General features: G+C 40.0%; 1 protein-coding gene across 1 annotated transcript in view; it reads right to left on the bottom strand.

The window, feature by feature from the left end:
• The window catches only part of rsrc1 (arginine/serine-rich coiled-coil 1), a 121,020-nt gene that overhangs the window by 71,142 nt on the left and 37,525 nt on the right, over positions 1–12,353 (bottom strand). Inside the window, exon 5 of the mRNA XM_063493407.1 lies at positions 4,756–4,792. Within this exon, the coding sequence (XP_063349477.1) occupies positions 4,756–4,792 (37 nt within the window). The remainder of the gene's footprint in view (positions 1–4,755; positions 4,793–12,353) is intronic.

Raw genomic sequence — 12,353 nt, forward strand, 5'->3', positions numbered from 1 at the left:
ATACCGCAGGTGTTGGTAGATGTTTTTACCTATAACACATAAAATCCATCTTATTTGAGGTCTATTTCAGTTTGATTTTTAAGAGGAGCTACTCCTCATTACCACGTGTAATATGGTAATCCAACTGTCAAGCATATGATTAAAAATTGGTAAGATAAAAAAAATAGAACAGAAACAGAAACAAACTCAAACTTTGTGACAACACAGCTTCTCACCCTGTGAAAAGCAGATGCTACATTTAAACGCCAAACTTTTAAAGGTCCTTTAAAGAGTTGAGGTATAAATTTATTCTAAGTAGTACACATTTTACCTCACAGACCCCAACAAACACTTGTTAAAATGAGAATAAAGGGCTATTTAAGGAAGGGCATTAAGTAACAATTTTCTAATCTATTTGCACTTTGTTCATCAGAGAGCCAACATTAAACCCAACACGCATAGAGCGAAGATTTGGAAACGGAAATATTGAAAATCTTAGAGTCACATTCTATGTGAATTTAGCTGTTTTCAATACTTGCACTTCAACAAAGGGAGGCATGTTTTTAAAGGATACCATGTGTTTAATGAGAGGAGGAGTTGTTATTCACTTATACAGTAATACTTCCAAATTAAAATACTGTTAAACACCGATAATGTAATACAGAGCAACCCACGTTACAAAAAATGTGGCTTTGCTATTAAGAAAAAAAGTCCTTCAATTTACTTTTAGCAAAGGTCTACAATGTCATATCATGACATAAGGTAAATCCCACAGTTACAGTTTTGTATGAATCGTGACCTTAACTCAACCTGCAACCCTGGACTGACCTGCAAGTCACCTTCCACCATTAGGGTTTCTTCAGACTCTTTCCTCAGAACCGATGACGTACCCTCCTCCCCCCTCGTTCTTCTACTCCCCCCTCTTGTCTTGTATCCTTCCTTGGGCAGTGTGAGCGGTAGAACGATGGGTACAGCTGCTGATTGAGCCAGTAATCCTGATGAGGCTGATTCCTCGTGTATTGATTGAGCTGCTGGCTTTCTTCTACTTCACTCTAAGAAAAATGTGCATCTGGACTGATTATCTGCTGTAGGCCACCTCTTTTGCTATCGCTCCAAATCTCCCAAAGCAAAAAAAAAGAAAAAGAAAAAAAAATCCAACTCAGACTTGGGTGATCTTTGTTTGTGTATCTGTTTGTATGTGTGTCTGTGTGTATATGTGCCTGGACATGTACGTGAGTGCAAACAAAAACAGAAACTAACGCAGAGCCCTGGGAGCAATTAGCTTCAGACTTTGTTTCTGAATTCGCTACTGATCGCGTTCAGTCAATCTGCTGAGATGCAAAAACAAAACAAGCCAAACGTGAACAATGAAACAAACCTTAGACCACATAAGCCTTAAATGCCCACCTAATTACTTCACCACTTGTGAGGTTACAACAGGAAAAGGTAACATTAGTATTCATCATGAAAAATCAAGCTCCAGAATAATGTAAAGGGAAGCCTGACTGTCACATCAGTGTGAAATCTGATCCGGTTTTAGTCATGAATAAACAGCAAAACAGCTACTGACACCCATATAAAAATGACTTACAGTAATGTAAGCAAATAATTACTGTAAAAAAAATAAAAAGTGTATACTTGACTGAGAGTCAGGATAGCTGGTTGAAACACCATGGTAAGTGTCAATGTGGCTGATGCACCAATCGTGAAAGCAATAGATCAGCAGAAAGTCATAAATGCCTGTTTGGAAATCTACACAAATATGCGTGTGAGGAATTGAGAAAAACATTTGCAACAGCCCTGGAACTCTACCTCTGAGAGAGATGAGCTCTGTTATTTACAGTTCTCTGTCCCGAATCGTAATCAGAGTCTTGCACTCCCCAGGCAACTGACTACTGGGGTGCAATCTCTCCGTAAGCATTAAAATGCCCATAAATTCAAACACTCAGTATTCAACTATTCAAATTCCCTGAGACATACATATATACACAAAAAAACCATAAACTGGTAAACATACAAATGTGTTTGCATGTGAGTCTTCGTAAGTTTGTAATGTTTAACTCAGCTATCCTGATGAGTATAAAAACAAAGCAACAACCAAGAATCAAATGCAAATATGGTATAATCAGTCCCTGTGGGTATACTCGGGGGGGAAATATATAGGAAAAAAAACATCTGCAGATGCACAGTGGCTAAAATATAAGTCTACCAATCTCTGGGAGTACATGATTGTGTCAATAATTTGGTCTATGTGTATATCTCCAGCTTTTCTGGACAAAATTTTATAATCACAATACAAAATTGTGCCATAATAGAAACTATAACTCAATATAACCCGTCTTGCCTTAAATTTGTTAATAAGTTTGAAAACTCAGTGCACTCATTTGTGACTTTGCAAATGAGTTCACAGTCATGCACATGTCATTTAGAGAAACTTAAAACCACTAGCTTTCATATTTGACAACGCATATAAGCATATTGATTAATGCTGTTTATGCATCTAATCTTCTCTTGAATAATTCAAAGCACCTTTTATGGAGTACTACATCAATCACACCTATAGACCAAGCAACAGACATCTCCAAACTCAATCTAGACCATTACCATACAACATGCTATATTTAACCATCACTTCATTTGAATGTCTACTCTTGAAGCACTTTGAGGGGAAACAACAGTGCTCTTAAAAAATACCAACATTGAAAAGATTTTAATGACAAATTTACAATCAGCTTAACAACATTTAGTGATGATGCAGAGAAAAGAAGAGAATCCAAGATTGTATTTACCTCTTATGGTAAAGAAAAATACGGCCTGTTTGTTATTTGGTAATAATGAACAATGGAGTTTTGTTGAGAACTGAAAAGATCACAATAGCCAACCAGCACCTCTATACGCCATGGATAGTGTGCTGAAAACACTCTTCGGAGACTTTGCTCCATATTGATATGATAGTGTCACACAGTTGTTGCACATCCATGATGCCAATCTGCCGTTCCATAAGGTGCTCTACTGGAATGAGATCTGATAAGTGTGGAGCTCATTTGAGTACAGTAAACACACTGTCATATTAATGATACCAGTTTGAGAAGCACATTGAATGACCACTGTGGTTATAACAGGATGGAAATGGTCAGAAATAATACTTAGGTAGGCTGGGGCATTTAAACAATGCTGAGCTGGTGTTTAAGGGCCCAAAGTATGGCCAAAAATATCTGCAATATCAATATTTGCCAGCCTTAACCAATGATAGACAGCACAATTTATCTATGCTTCATGTTGTTTATGCTGACTTTGGACTGCACCATTGAAATGTTGCAGCTGAAATCGAGACTCATCAGGCCAGGAATGCTTTTCAATCTTCAATCGCCCGTTGTGACCTCAGTTTCCTGTTCTTAGCTGACAGGTGTTTCACCTGGTGTGGTCTTCTGCTGCTATCTTCTTCTGCTTCAAGGTTAAACATGTGCATTCAGAGATGCTCTTCTGCATGCCTTAATTGCCAACAGTCTGACCATTTTCCTTTGACCTTTGGCATTAACAAGTCGTTTTCACTCAGAACTGCTGCTCACTGGATATTTTACCTTTTTGAGACCATTCTCTGTAAACCCCAGAGTGAGACAACCCCAGCAGATCAGCAGTTACTGAAATACTCATACCAACAACCATGCCATGTTCAAAGTCGCTTTAATCTCCCTTTTTCCCCTATTCTGATAGTCTGAACTTCAGCAGGTCCTCTTGACCATCTCTAAATGTGCTGAGTCCCTCCCATGTGATCGGTTCATTAGCTATTTGCGTTATCAAGCAGTTGAGCAGGTGTACCTAATAAAGTGGCTGGTGAGCAATCACACCACTTTAAATCCAATGTCACTCAAATCAAAGTTATGAATATCCTCAACAACAGAGTTAAGTGGAAACTGGGGCTGTGCTTGACAGTGTTGAAAGATGATTTTAACTTTATGAGCTCAGACGTTTGCAGAAGTGGAGAGTTACTGAGAAGTGTTTGAATTTCGGGGTCACTCATTTGTGTGGCATATTCAGGGTCATTTGCGTAGCGTGTGGTGGGGCGAGGGTCATTTGCGTAAGGGTGCTGGGAACTGCAGTTTAGTATGCAGGGAGGCAAGGGAGGGAGGGCATGTGACATCCACAGAGAGCCAGGACCCTCACTGACCCCTCTCTATAATTCATCCCCTGGAATATGGGGCACATCAAACCTTCGTTTCTTCCCACCCAAAAAGAGGAGAGAAAACCTTTTCACTTTGTTGCACGGCACTCTGACCCCGTATTAAAGCGAGTAGCAAGAGAAACCCTGAAAATGTCGGTTATTAAATTTTCAGGGCTGTCCCAGGAGAGCGTTTCCAGCAGCTCTCTGATTCATAGCTGGAAGAGGACTGAGGAAAGGCCCCATGCTGACAAAAGGACCAAGAGGGACAAGGGGATGGGGAGAAAAACTTTTGCTTTCATTTTTAGCGTTTACGAACAGGTACACACACACACGCACACACACACACAAAAGTAGCAGCTAATATGAGAGAGGACACAGTGGATTACCTGTGTGTGTGTTTGGGCACAATTTGGGATGAATTAAATGCTAATATAAAAGCGGGACCAGACCCTCGGGGAGGCTCCATCCTCCCTCTACCCCGTTTTCTCTGCCACTCTCTCTCTCTCTCCCTGCTTGTTAGCTGCAGGTATTCAGCTCCAATTGCAGAGGTTTCATTAGGAATGCAGATATCAAAGTGTGCAAGTGTGTGTGAGTGTGTTTTGAATAGAACTTACCAGATGTTCTAATCTGCCTTTGATGTTCCCAGCGTCCCTGCAACACAACAACACATTTCCCCCACTGTAAATAAAGTGCCGGCACAAAAAGTCATTTAATAAAAGCAGATTTGCAGACACACACACACAAACATCAACTAACACACACAACAAACTCTGTCAAGTGTGATTTTCTGATTTAATTTCACAGTTTGAGTCATTGCACTGAAACACTACCTGTGGCCAATCCTAAGTAGCCAGAATTAGACTCCAGCTACGAATCATTGTTATTAATAAACAATCTATTTTCTTGATTCCTCGATGAATGGGGAGGCAAGCCATCAGTGGTTTTCTGAGGTTATGATGATACCTTAAAATGTCTCACTGTGATGGTAGTTAAGCCGAATTATTTTCAACTAATCATTTCACAGTCGGCAACTGTCATAACCACTAAACCCTCTTTCTGTTTCAGGTGCAACGTACGCGGGATGAGAATAGCTGTAAGAGGGGAAAAAAATCCTGATGATATCAAAAGGCATTTGGTTAATCAAAAGAGGTAACAAAAAAAAGCACATAATGAGGAATTATACTAATTGTTAACCTTTCAGACTGAAATGCTGTGTGCATTTTCATGTGTTTGCATCTGCACCACACAGAGGTTAACTAATATTGTTGCCACACTGCTGGCATTCATAATAATAATTTCCAACTACAAAGAAAGAACTGGGAGCTTATTATCTGTGAATTAATAAAAAATGTGTGTATGATTATCAGGGTAGCAACAGCAGAACGGCGAGCCGAGGAAGCGGAGGAGTGGGGAGCAGTCTGTTTTTAAAAAGAGCAAATTGGCAGTAAATAATAGATGCAATTTTGGCACATTTCAAATTTGCAGCAGTGGAAATCAAAAGATCAAGAGAACACAAACAGCCCCCGTCCCCCCGATCTCAGCACCCCTCGTCCAACTCTGGCCTCCATTACTGACAACTCCACCCAGGCTGTGGCGTTTTACGGCGTTCATGTGTGTCTGTGTGTGTGCTGAAAGGGAGAAAGGCTTATCGACAGGCTTCAGTTGCTAATGCAGCCAGCAGCATCACAGTGTAAATCTACACCATCTCTAAAATTACATACTGTCTAATCCATCCCACCCCTCCAGCCCCCTCTACCTCCATTCACCCATCCATCCATGTCTCAACACCATCTACCTTTCTGAAAAGCATCAAGGAATGAAGAAAAAGCTAGACACCCTAGAAAACTTAAAATAAAATAAAAAAAAAACACTACAAGAACTAAAGAAAAACAAAAAAATAAAGTCATGAAGAAAAGATGTTTGCTTGTTTATTCTGAGCTCTGTCACTGAGCCACAGGCAGACAAGTCAACCACTTAAGGCAAACTTCATCTAGCTGTAATTACATTACATTCTGACAAACACCCCGCCACATTCATTATACATGACGGGCGCCCGGCTACTAGACAGCAAGACATTTGTTACCGTGGTGACAGTGTGTGTAATCCACTAATGAAGCGCAATTAGTGAGAAACAATCTAACACAGGGGAGACGCAGCGCTCGATCCCTCCTCCTCCACTCATTTCCCTTTGCTTTTTCCCCCCCGTCTCCCCTCTTCCTTTTTATAGCTACAGTTATTCTTTTTTTCCTTTTTTTTTTGATTCAACCTTTATTAAGCTCTTAACATGCATTTAATCTCCCACTCTTTCATCTGTTGTCCTGACTTCATCAAGGACAAGCTGTCCAGCATGGTCCGCACCAGTGCCGAAGGGATCGCTCTATCCATTAGACAACCACAGCTGACACACACACAGACACACACACACACACGCACGCACACTTTTACATCCTCATCTCTCTTTTCAAAACATCATATAATCTGCGGAGGTCTTCGGGGACCGAGCTTTCCTTTTCTCCTTATCTGTCTCTCCCTCCCTCCTTCTGTACTCTGTGCATTCAGCGCAGAGGCAGCATCGATTTCTGAATTACGCCACAATATTAAATAATTAATATACTTGCCGTGATTGATGTTTTGCATTAGGCCAATATTAGGTTATCAATCAAAATCCACTTGGTTTAATGTAATAATATTGAAAATGTGTCAGTGCCTGTTCATCCAATTTGTAGTGGAGGCAGGCCAGATAGTAATGGTGGTGTAGCACAAGGCCTCAGAGACACTATGGCCTGCTTACTACAACCACAGGAGCAGATTACAGCCCCGGCACACAGCATGAGAGAGGGAGGGCGGCAATGGCAAGAGAGATGAAGTGCAGACATGGGAAGACGAGAATGAAGCAGACAGACGGTGATTTGTGATGTGATGGGATGTGATGGACTTGGCACGGTGAGAAGGCACACTAATCATGTGACATATTTAGTAGCCCTCTATGAAGAAAATGAATTCATGGCGCATTAAAATCACACTTTTCATACTGTATAAATACTGATTAATTTATTTTTAAGTGAGCAGTTTACTCATAAGTGCTATTAGTTTTTCAGTGGTAGTCATTTTATAACTGTTAAGGTCTATTAAAGGCAGCTAAGTTTGGCTGAAAAAAAACTGTGGTTCAAATCGGTCCCTAAAACTTGCTTTAGATATTAGTCTTCCAAACTCCAAATCATTTACTGACTTCAGTTAAAAAAGTATTTTCACATTAGAAATTGACTAATTAAAGCAATATAAGCCCATACACTACCGCTGTTTACTGCTGTAATGTACTGCTGCAGTAAACCAAGACAGCTCGACAATATATAACATATAGAATTAAGAAATCATTTATTTTAATGGCTATGTCTGTACCTTTGTCATCATGACATATCAAAATATCTTCAAAAAATTGGATTGGTTGGCAGGTGAGTGTTTTAAACATTCCCACACTGCTGCAAATTAGCTCTGACAAACACTGGTCAACTCTGACCTCTAAGACAACGTCTATTTAAGTGTACAAAAGTTGCACAACTTTGGGACTTTGAGTTGGGAGATAACCAACATGAAAGAACTACGGTATTATCTCTGGTCTTGCCTTCAGGACAGTAGTCCTGTTTCGCACAATGAGCGAGGTTACAGCTTGGCTATTGTAATGGTCTTGCAACAGCTGGGGTCAAATGGCCCATGATATGAGGGCAGCAACAACCTACACTTATTGATCAGCTGATACAATTATCCCATGAATGTGCTTATTATGGCACCATTTTAAGTTAAAATAATACTAATGGTATACCATAAAAACCCCTAAGAAAATTCTTGTTGAGTTGTGGCAGCAGATTTGTTTGCAGCCATTAGTACGTTTTGCCATCATGCAGTCTACATACATAAAATATGACCACTTAAAGTTGCAGGGAAGCTAACAGAGGGAAGCTAACAGCCACGGGGTAACGCTAATGTCATACCCGAGTTTATTAAATCCAATGTGCACTCCGTGGCTTGCAAAAAGGTTATAAAATTGCTAAAAATCACACAGTCTGGACACACACCTGTAAGTGGAAAGCTTTTCCTTTAAAATTGAAAATGTAGCAGCCATAGAATTGTCACTTGTCCCCACTAAAGCTATGGCTTGCCATGGCATGTGAGTGTCTTTACAGAATCACTGGGAGTTAACCAGCAACTATTTAAGGATATAATGCCAGAATCTGACAGAAGAGACAGGTTGGACTATTGAGCAGACAAAAACATGAAAATCTCTGACCTTCACCCATCCTAGTCAGACACAGCGATTTGTCATTGTGTTCAGTGTTTCACACAACAAAAAAAGAAGGAAATTTATGTCATTACTTGTTCACATTACCTCTCTTTTCTCTTCGGAATAGTTACAAGCCAGGATGACTGAGAGGCCTGGCAGAGAATGGCAAGTGGGCAAGAAGGGGAAAGACACAGGGAGAGTAATGCCCTGTTGTTCCAGGAAATTTAATTAGTTATCTGCGGTCAATTAAGTAAAACTGGACAAACAAGGGAGAGTGTTAAGCTCTGGCAAGGTCAATACTGACCAATTTAACATGGTCGCTGGATCCATCACACTGTCTGCACTCATGCTTTCTCATTCCTGCTCCTTTTCTCTTTTTCCCCCCTCTCCTTCCACTCAGTCGCTTTTCTTCTCATCGTGCCCTCCCAGCATACTTTCTTCCTCTATCACTCACAGTAGATGCTCTGTTACAATGTGTCCAAAGCCCTTTTGTCTCTTGTATTCGACCAATGATTTTAAGCTGTTGCCTCATCTTACCTCATCGTTTTCCTTATGTCTCTCCTTACCTGTCATGTTGCCTTCTTCCAAACCCCCCCGGATGGCTTTCTTTCTCTTTTCTCTCTTTACCTGACCCTCCAAAGCCCCCGCAATTCTGCTAGCAGACAATTAATTACACAGCTAGCTCCAGATGAGTTGTCATTTGCGGTTCACGTTTCTAATAATTGCATTAGGTCTTCAGGTTTTGCTAAGATCCCCCCCCTTCTTTCCTTCACTCTCTTTCCCTTTCTTTCTCTTTCCATCTTTGCTAGATTCCCCCCCACCCCCCCTTTGACATAGCTGATCTGAATATCTTTAGTCAGTCAATGGAGGTGACAGAGGGACTTAAAATGCAGAGGCAGTCATTTGATTTCCAGCTTACAGAGCTGCCCATTAGCCCAGCACTCATCAGCCATGCATTACCTCTCAGACCCACAATCCGGTGTGCGGACGATTTAACCCTTTCACTCTCCACTACTAGCCAGGTTTACCATGTAATATCAGGCTTTCATACATCAATGGGTTTGCTTCCACAGGCCGTGTTACACACCTTTAACGTTCCCCTTTATCTGACTGTAATGATTTCACTGCCCTTTACTCACAGTTTCAGTTCAGGAACCATAAGAGGCTTCCTATTAAATAAAAATGACTTCTAATAAGAACATACCGTGTTATTACTTGTGTTGTAATGTATTGTATTACACATTACTCTATTTCACTGATTTACCCCGTATGGAAAGTCATATGTTACACTTGTTGTTACAGCACTTTTGAATTAGCACGTAACACTGCTGCCAGCTGTCATGCTAACACTAAACTTATCATATCCTCGCATACCTGCAAAAAATAACTCCCTAAATTAATGAGACGGACATAGTTACGATTTGATAGCAAACTCACAAAGCACTGACACAGGAAACTGTTGTGGTGACAGTGGCACTACTGTAGGAACACGTATATGTAGAAATGTGTTGTTAGCTGTTAAAAATCAAGCTCAGCATAAACTCCCCTGCAGCATCACTCCAAGTATTTGTCACAGCATCACAGCTGATAAGTCAGGACAAGGGAACATCTGGATATTTTGCTTAAGGAATTAATTATTTAAAATTTACTTTGTATGTTGAAAGACCATAATCTATCATAGTCCAATATAATCTGACTAAAATAATAAAACAGTTTTACCTTTTTAAACCTTATTTTCTACATACTAGCCCGTATGAGCTATATAAGTCTTCACTCTGTATTTAGTGGTGACTCGAACAAAATTCCATCACAGATAACATTTTTTATGACCGTTAAGTTACGTAGAGGTGACACGTTGAGCGTGGCATGGGAAACAAACGGAGAATGTAACGTCGCATTCACAAGGATATGATGAAATAAACATAATATACAGGAAAATCAAAAGAATTGTGATTTATTAAAAAAATTAAAAAACATATAGATGTTATTAATCATATGTGTGACGATATTTGTGCAAAGTTTCTTTCCGACTGGCTCACCTGTTAAGAAGGAGATAGGGTACATGGGGATCTATATATACACATATGCTACGGTCATTACAATAAGATTCATTAATTGCTCAGCAATTGATGGAAAGGTGACAAGCAGTAGCAGCAGCAGCAACTTCAAGATATTTCTATTAGATATTTCTCACTTTGCCATGACAAAACATGACTTTCTTTTTGCTGCCGATTTGCAAAACCTGAGGAAGCCAAACAGCCGAATAATGCTTTACATTTGGGGTGATTAACTTTTATCTCTTTCATTCAGAAAATCCCAGAAATGTGGTGGTTTATAGAAAAAGTTAAAACATAACATTTTGCAAGAAACAAAACAAAACAAAAAACTAACCAAAAAAGTGTGATCAATAAAGAAAACGCTTAATATAAAACTGGTGTTTTGTCAGATTGTATTTATAACTGTGAGTTAAAGACTTCTTGGTATTCCAAACAAAGGGTTCACAAACGATATCCTGCGACTGTATAACCAACAGAAGTCTTTAACCTTTTGATTAGCAACAGTGCATTTTTCTATTTTCTCATACAATTAAAAAATAAAATAAAATAAAATAAAAAAAACCTGGCCCTCAGCAGCCTCTTCGTCCTCAACTTATCATCAGTCACTGATAGTGAGAAGAGGAGCAGAACGGGAGCAAAAGAAGGCAAGACACCGTATTACTATAAAGAAGACATCATACATAAGAGAGAGTGAGAGAGTGTGCGAGTGTATATGTGTGTGTGAGAGAGAGTGTGTGAATTTGTGACTCATTTGCTACAGTTGCATGCCTTGTCAAGCGTGTCATTGAGCATTCATATGTTGTTTGACTGCTGGCAGAATGGCAGGCATATTTATTAAAAAGTCAATGTGATGGGGACACTGGAGCAAGCATATTCATTCACACATACACACTCACATAAAGCACACTAATACAGAGTCCACATCAGTGGGATCTGCCTGTTTAACTAATATAGGGATAAAGCTTGATATTGAACTGTAGAGGATTGGGTATAGAGACGCACACACAAGCACAATAGTACAGGGAGTGCAGCTTCCCCTCAGGCCTGATTGCCATCTCCATAGCCCTTTTTTAACAGGGCTGCCAATTGAAATTGAAATTGTATTCTTGTGTGTGCTATCAGAACTACCTCTCAGGGTTTTATACAGCTAAGAGGAGGGCTGGTGGGACACACACTCTCAGACTCACACACACATATGCACAGGAAGGGATAATACAGGGGCAAGTCGGGGGCTGTCACTCTTCCATGCAGAACACAGAGAGGGAACAAAACGCAGACTTATCGTTCTATGCTTTTATGTAATTCAGCATGCATACAGGCGCGCGCGCACACACACACACACACACATACATTTGCGGGTACACAAGCTGACCTCCCTCCCAGTGGAAGGGGCTTTACTTTAGCATAATCCCAAAATGGTAGAGAAAAGCAGGCCATTAAAATGGGGGTAAAAAATTCAGCACTTTATGTTTCTCTCAAGGAGGTTTAAGTGCAGTCAATAAAAAAGTCAAAGAAGTATGAATATGAAAAGAAGAAGTTGATTTAAGGAGGCTCTTTCTGTTGTATGAGATAAAAACGCAAGCAGACACCTGTTCGTGTTATCCGTGTCTGCCAAACACGGGACCAACGCCCAAATACAAGAGCGACAGCAACACTTGTGGAGCGAGAAAATGAAGAATAAATCTCTTTAAAGTCTTCCAGGGTTTATTACTTGAACTGACAGGATTAACATCATCTTCATTTATAATAAGAAACAGCAATATCGTCACAATGTGAAACTGGGAAAACCTTTCAAGAAGCGGCATCATGACTACTATCTTATCAGTGTCTCCAAACTAAAAAAACATTTATTTAGCCCACACTAATCAACTGACAG

Source organism: Pelmatolapia mariae, linkage group LG14, assembly GCF_036321145.2.
Source record: "Pelmatolapia mariae isolate MD_Pm_ZW linkage group LG14, Pm_UMD_F_2, whole genome shotgun sequence".
In the NCBI taxonomy this organism is placed as follows: domain Eukaryota; kingdom Metazoa; phylum Chordata; class Actinopteri; order Cichliformes; family Cichlidae; genus Pelmatolapia; species Pelmatolapia mariae.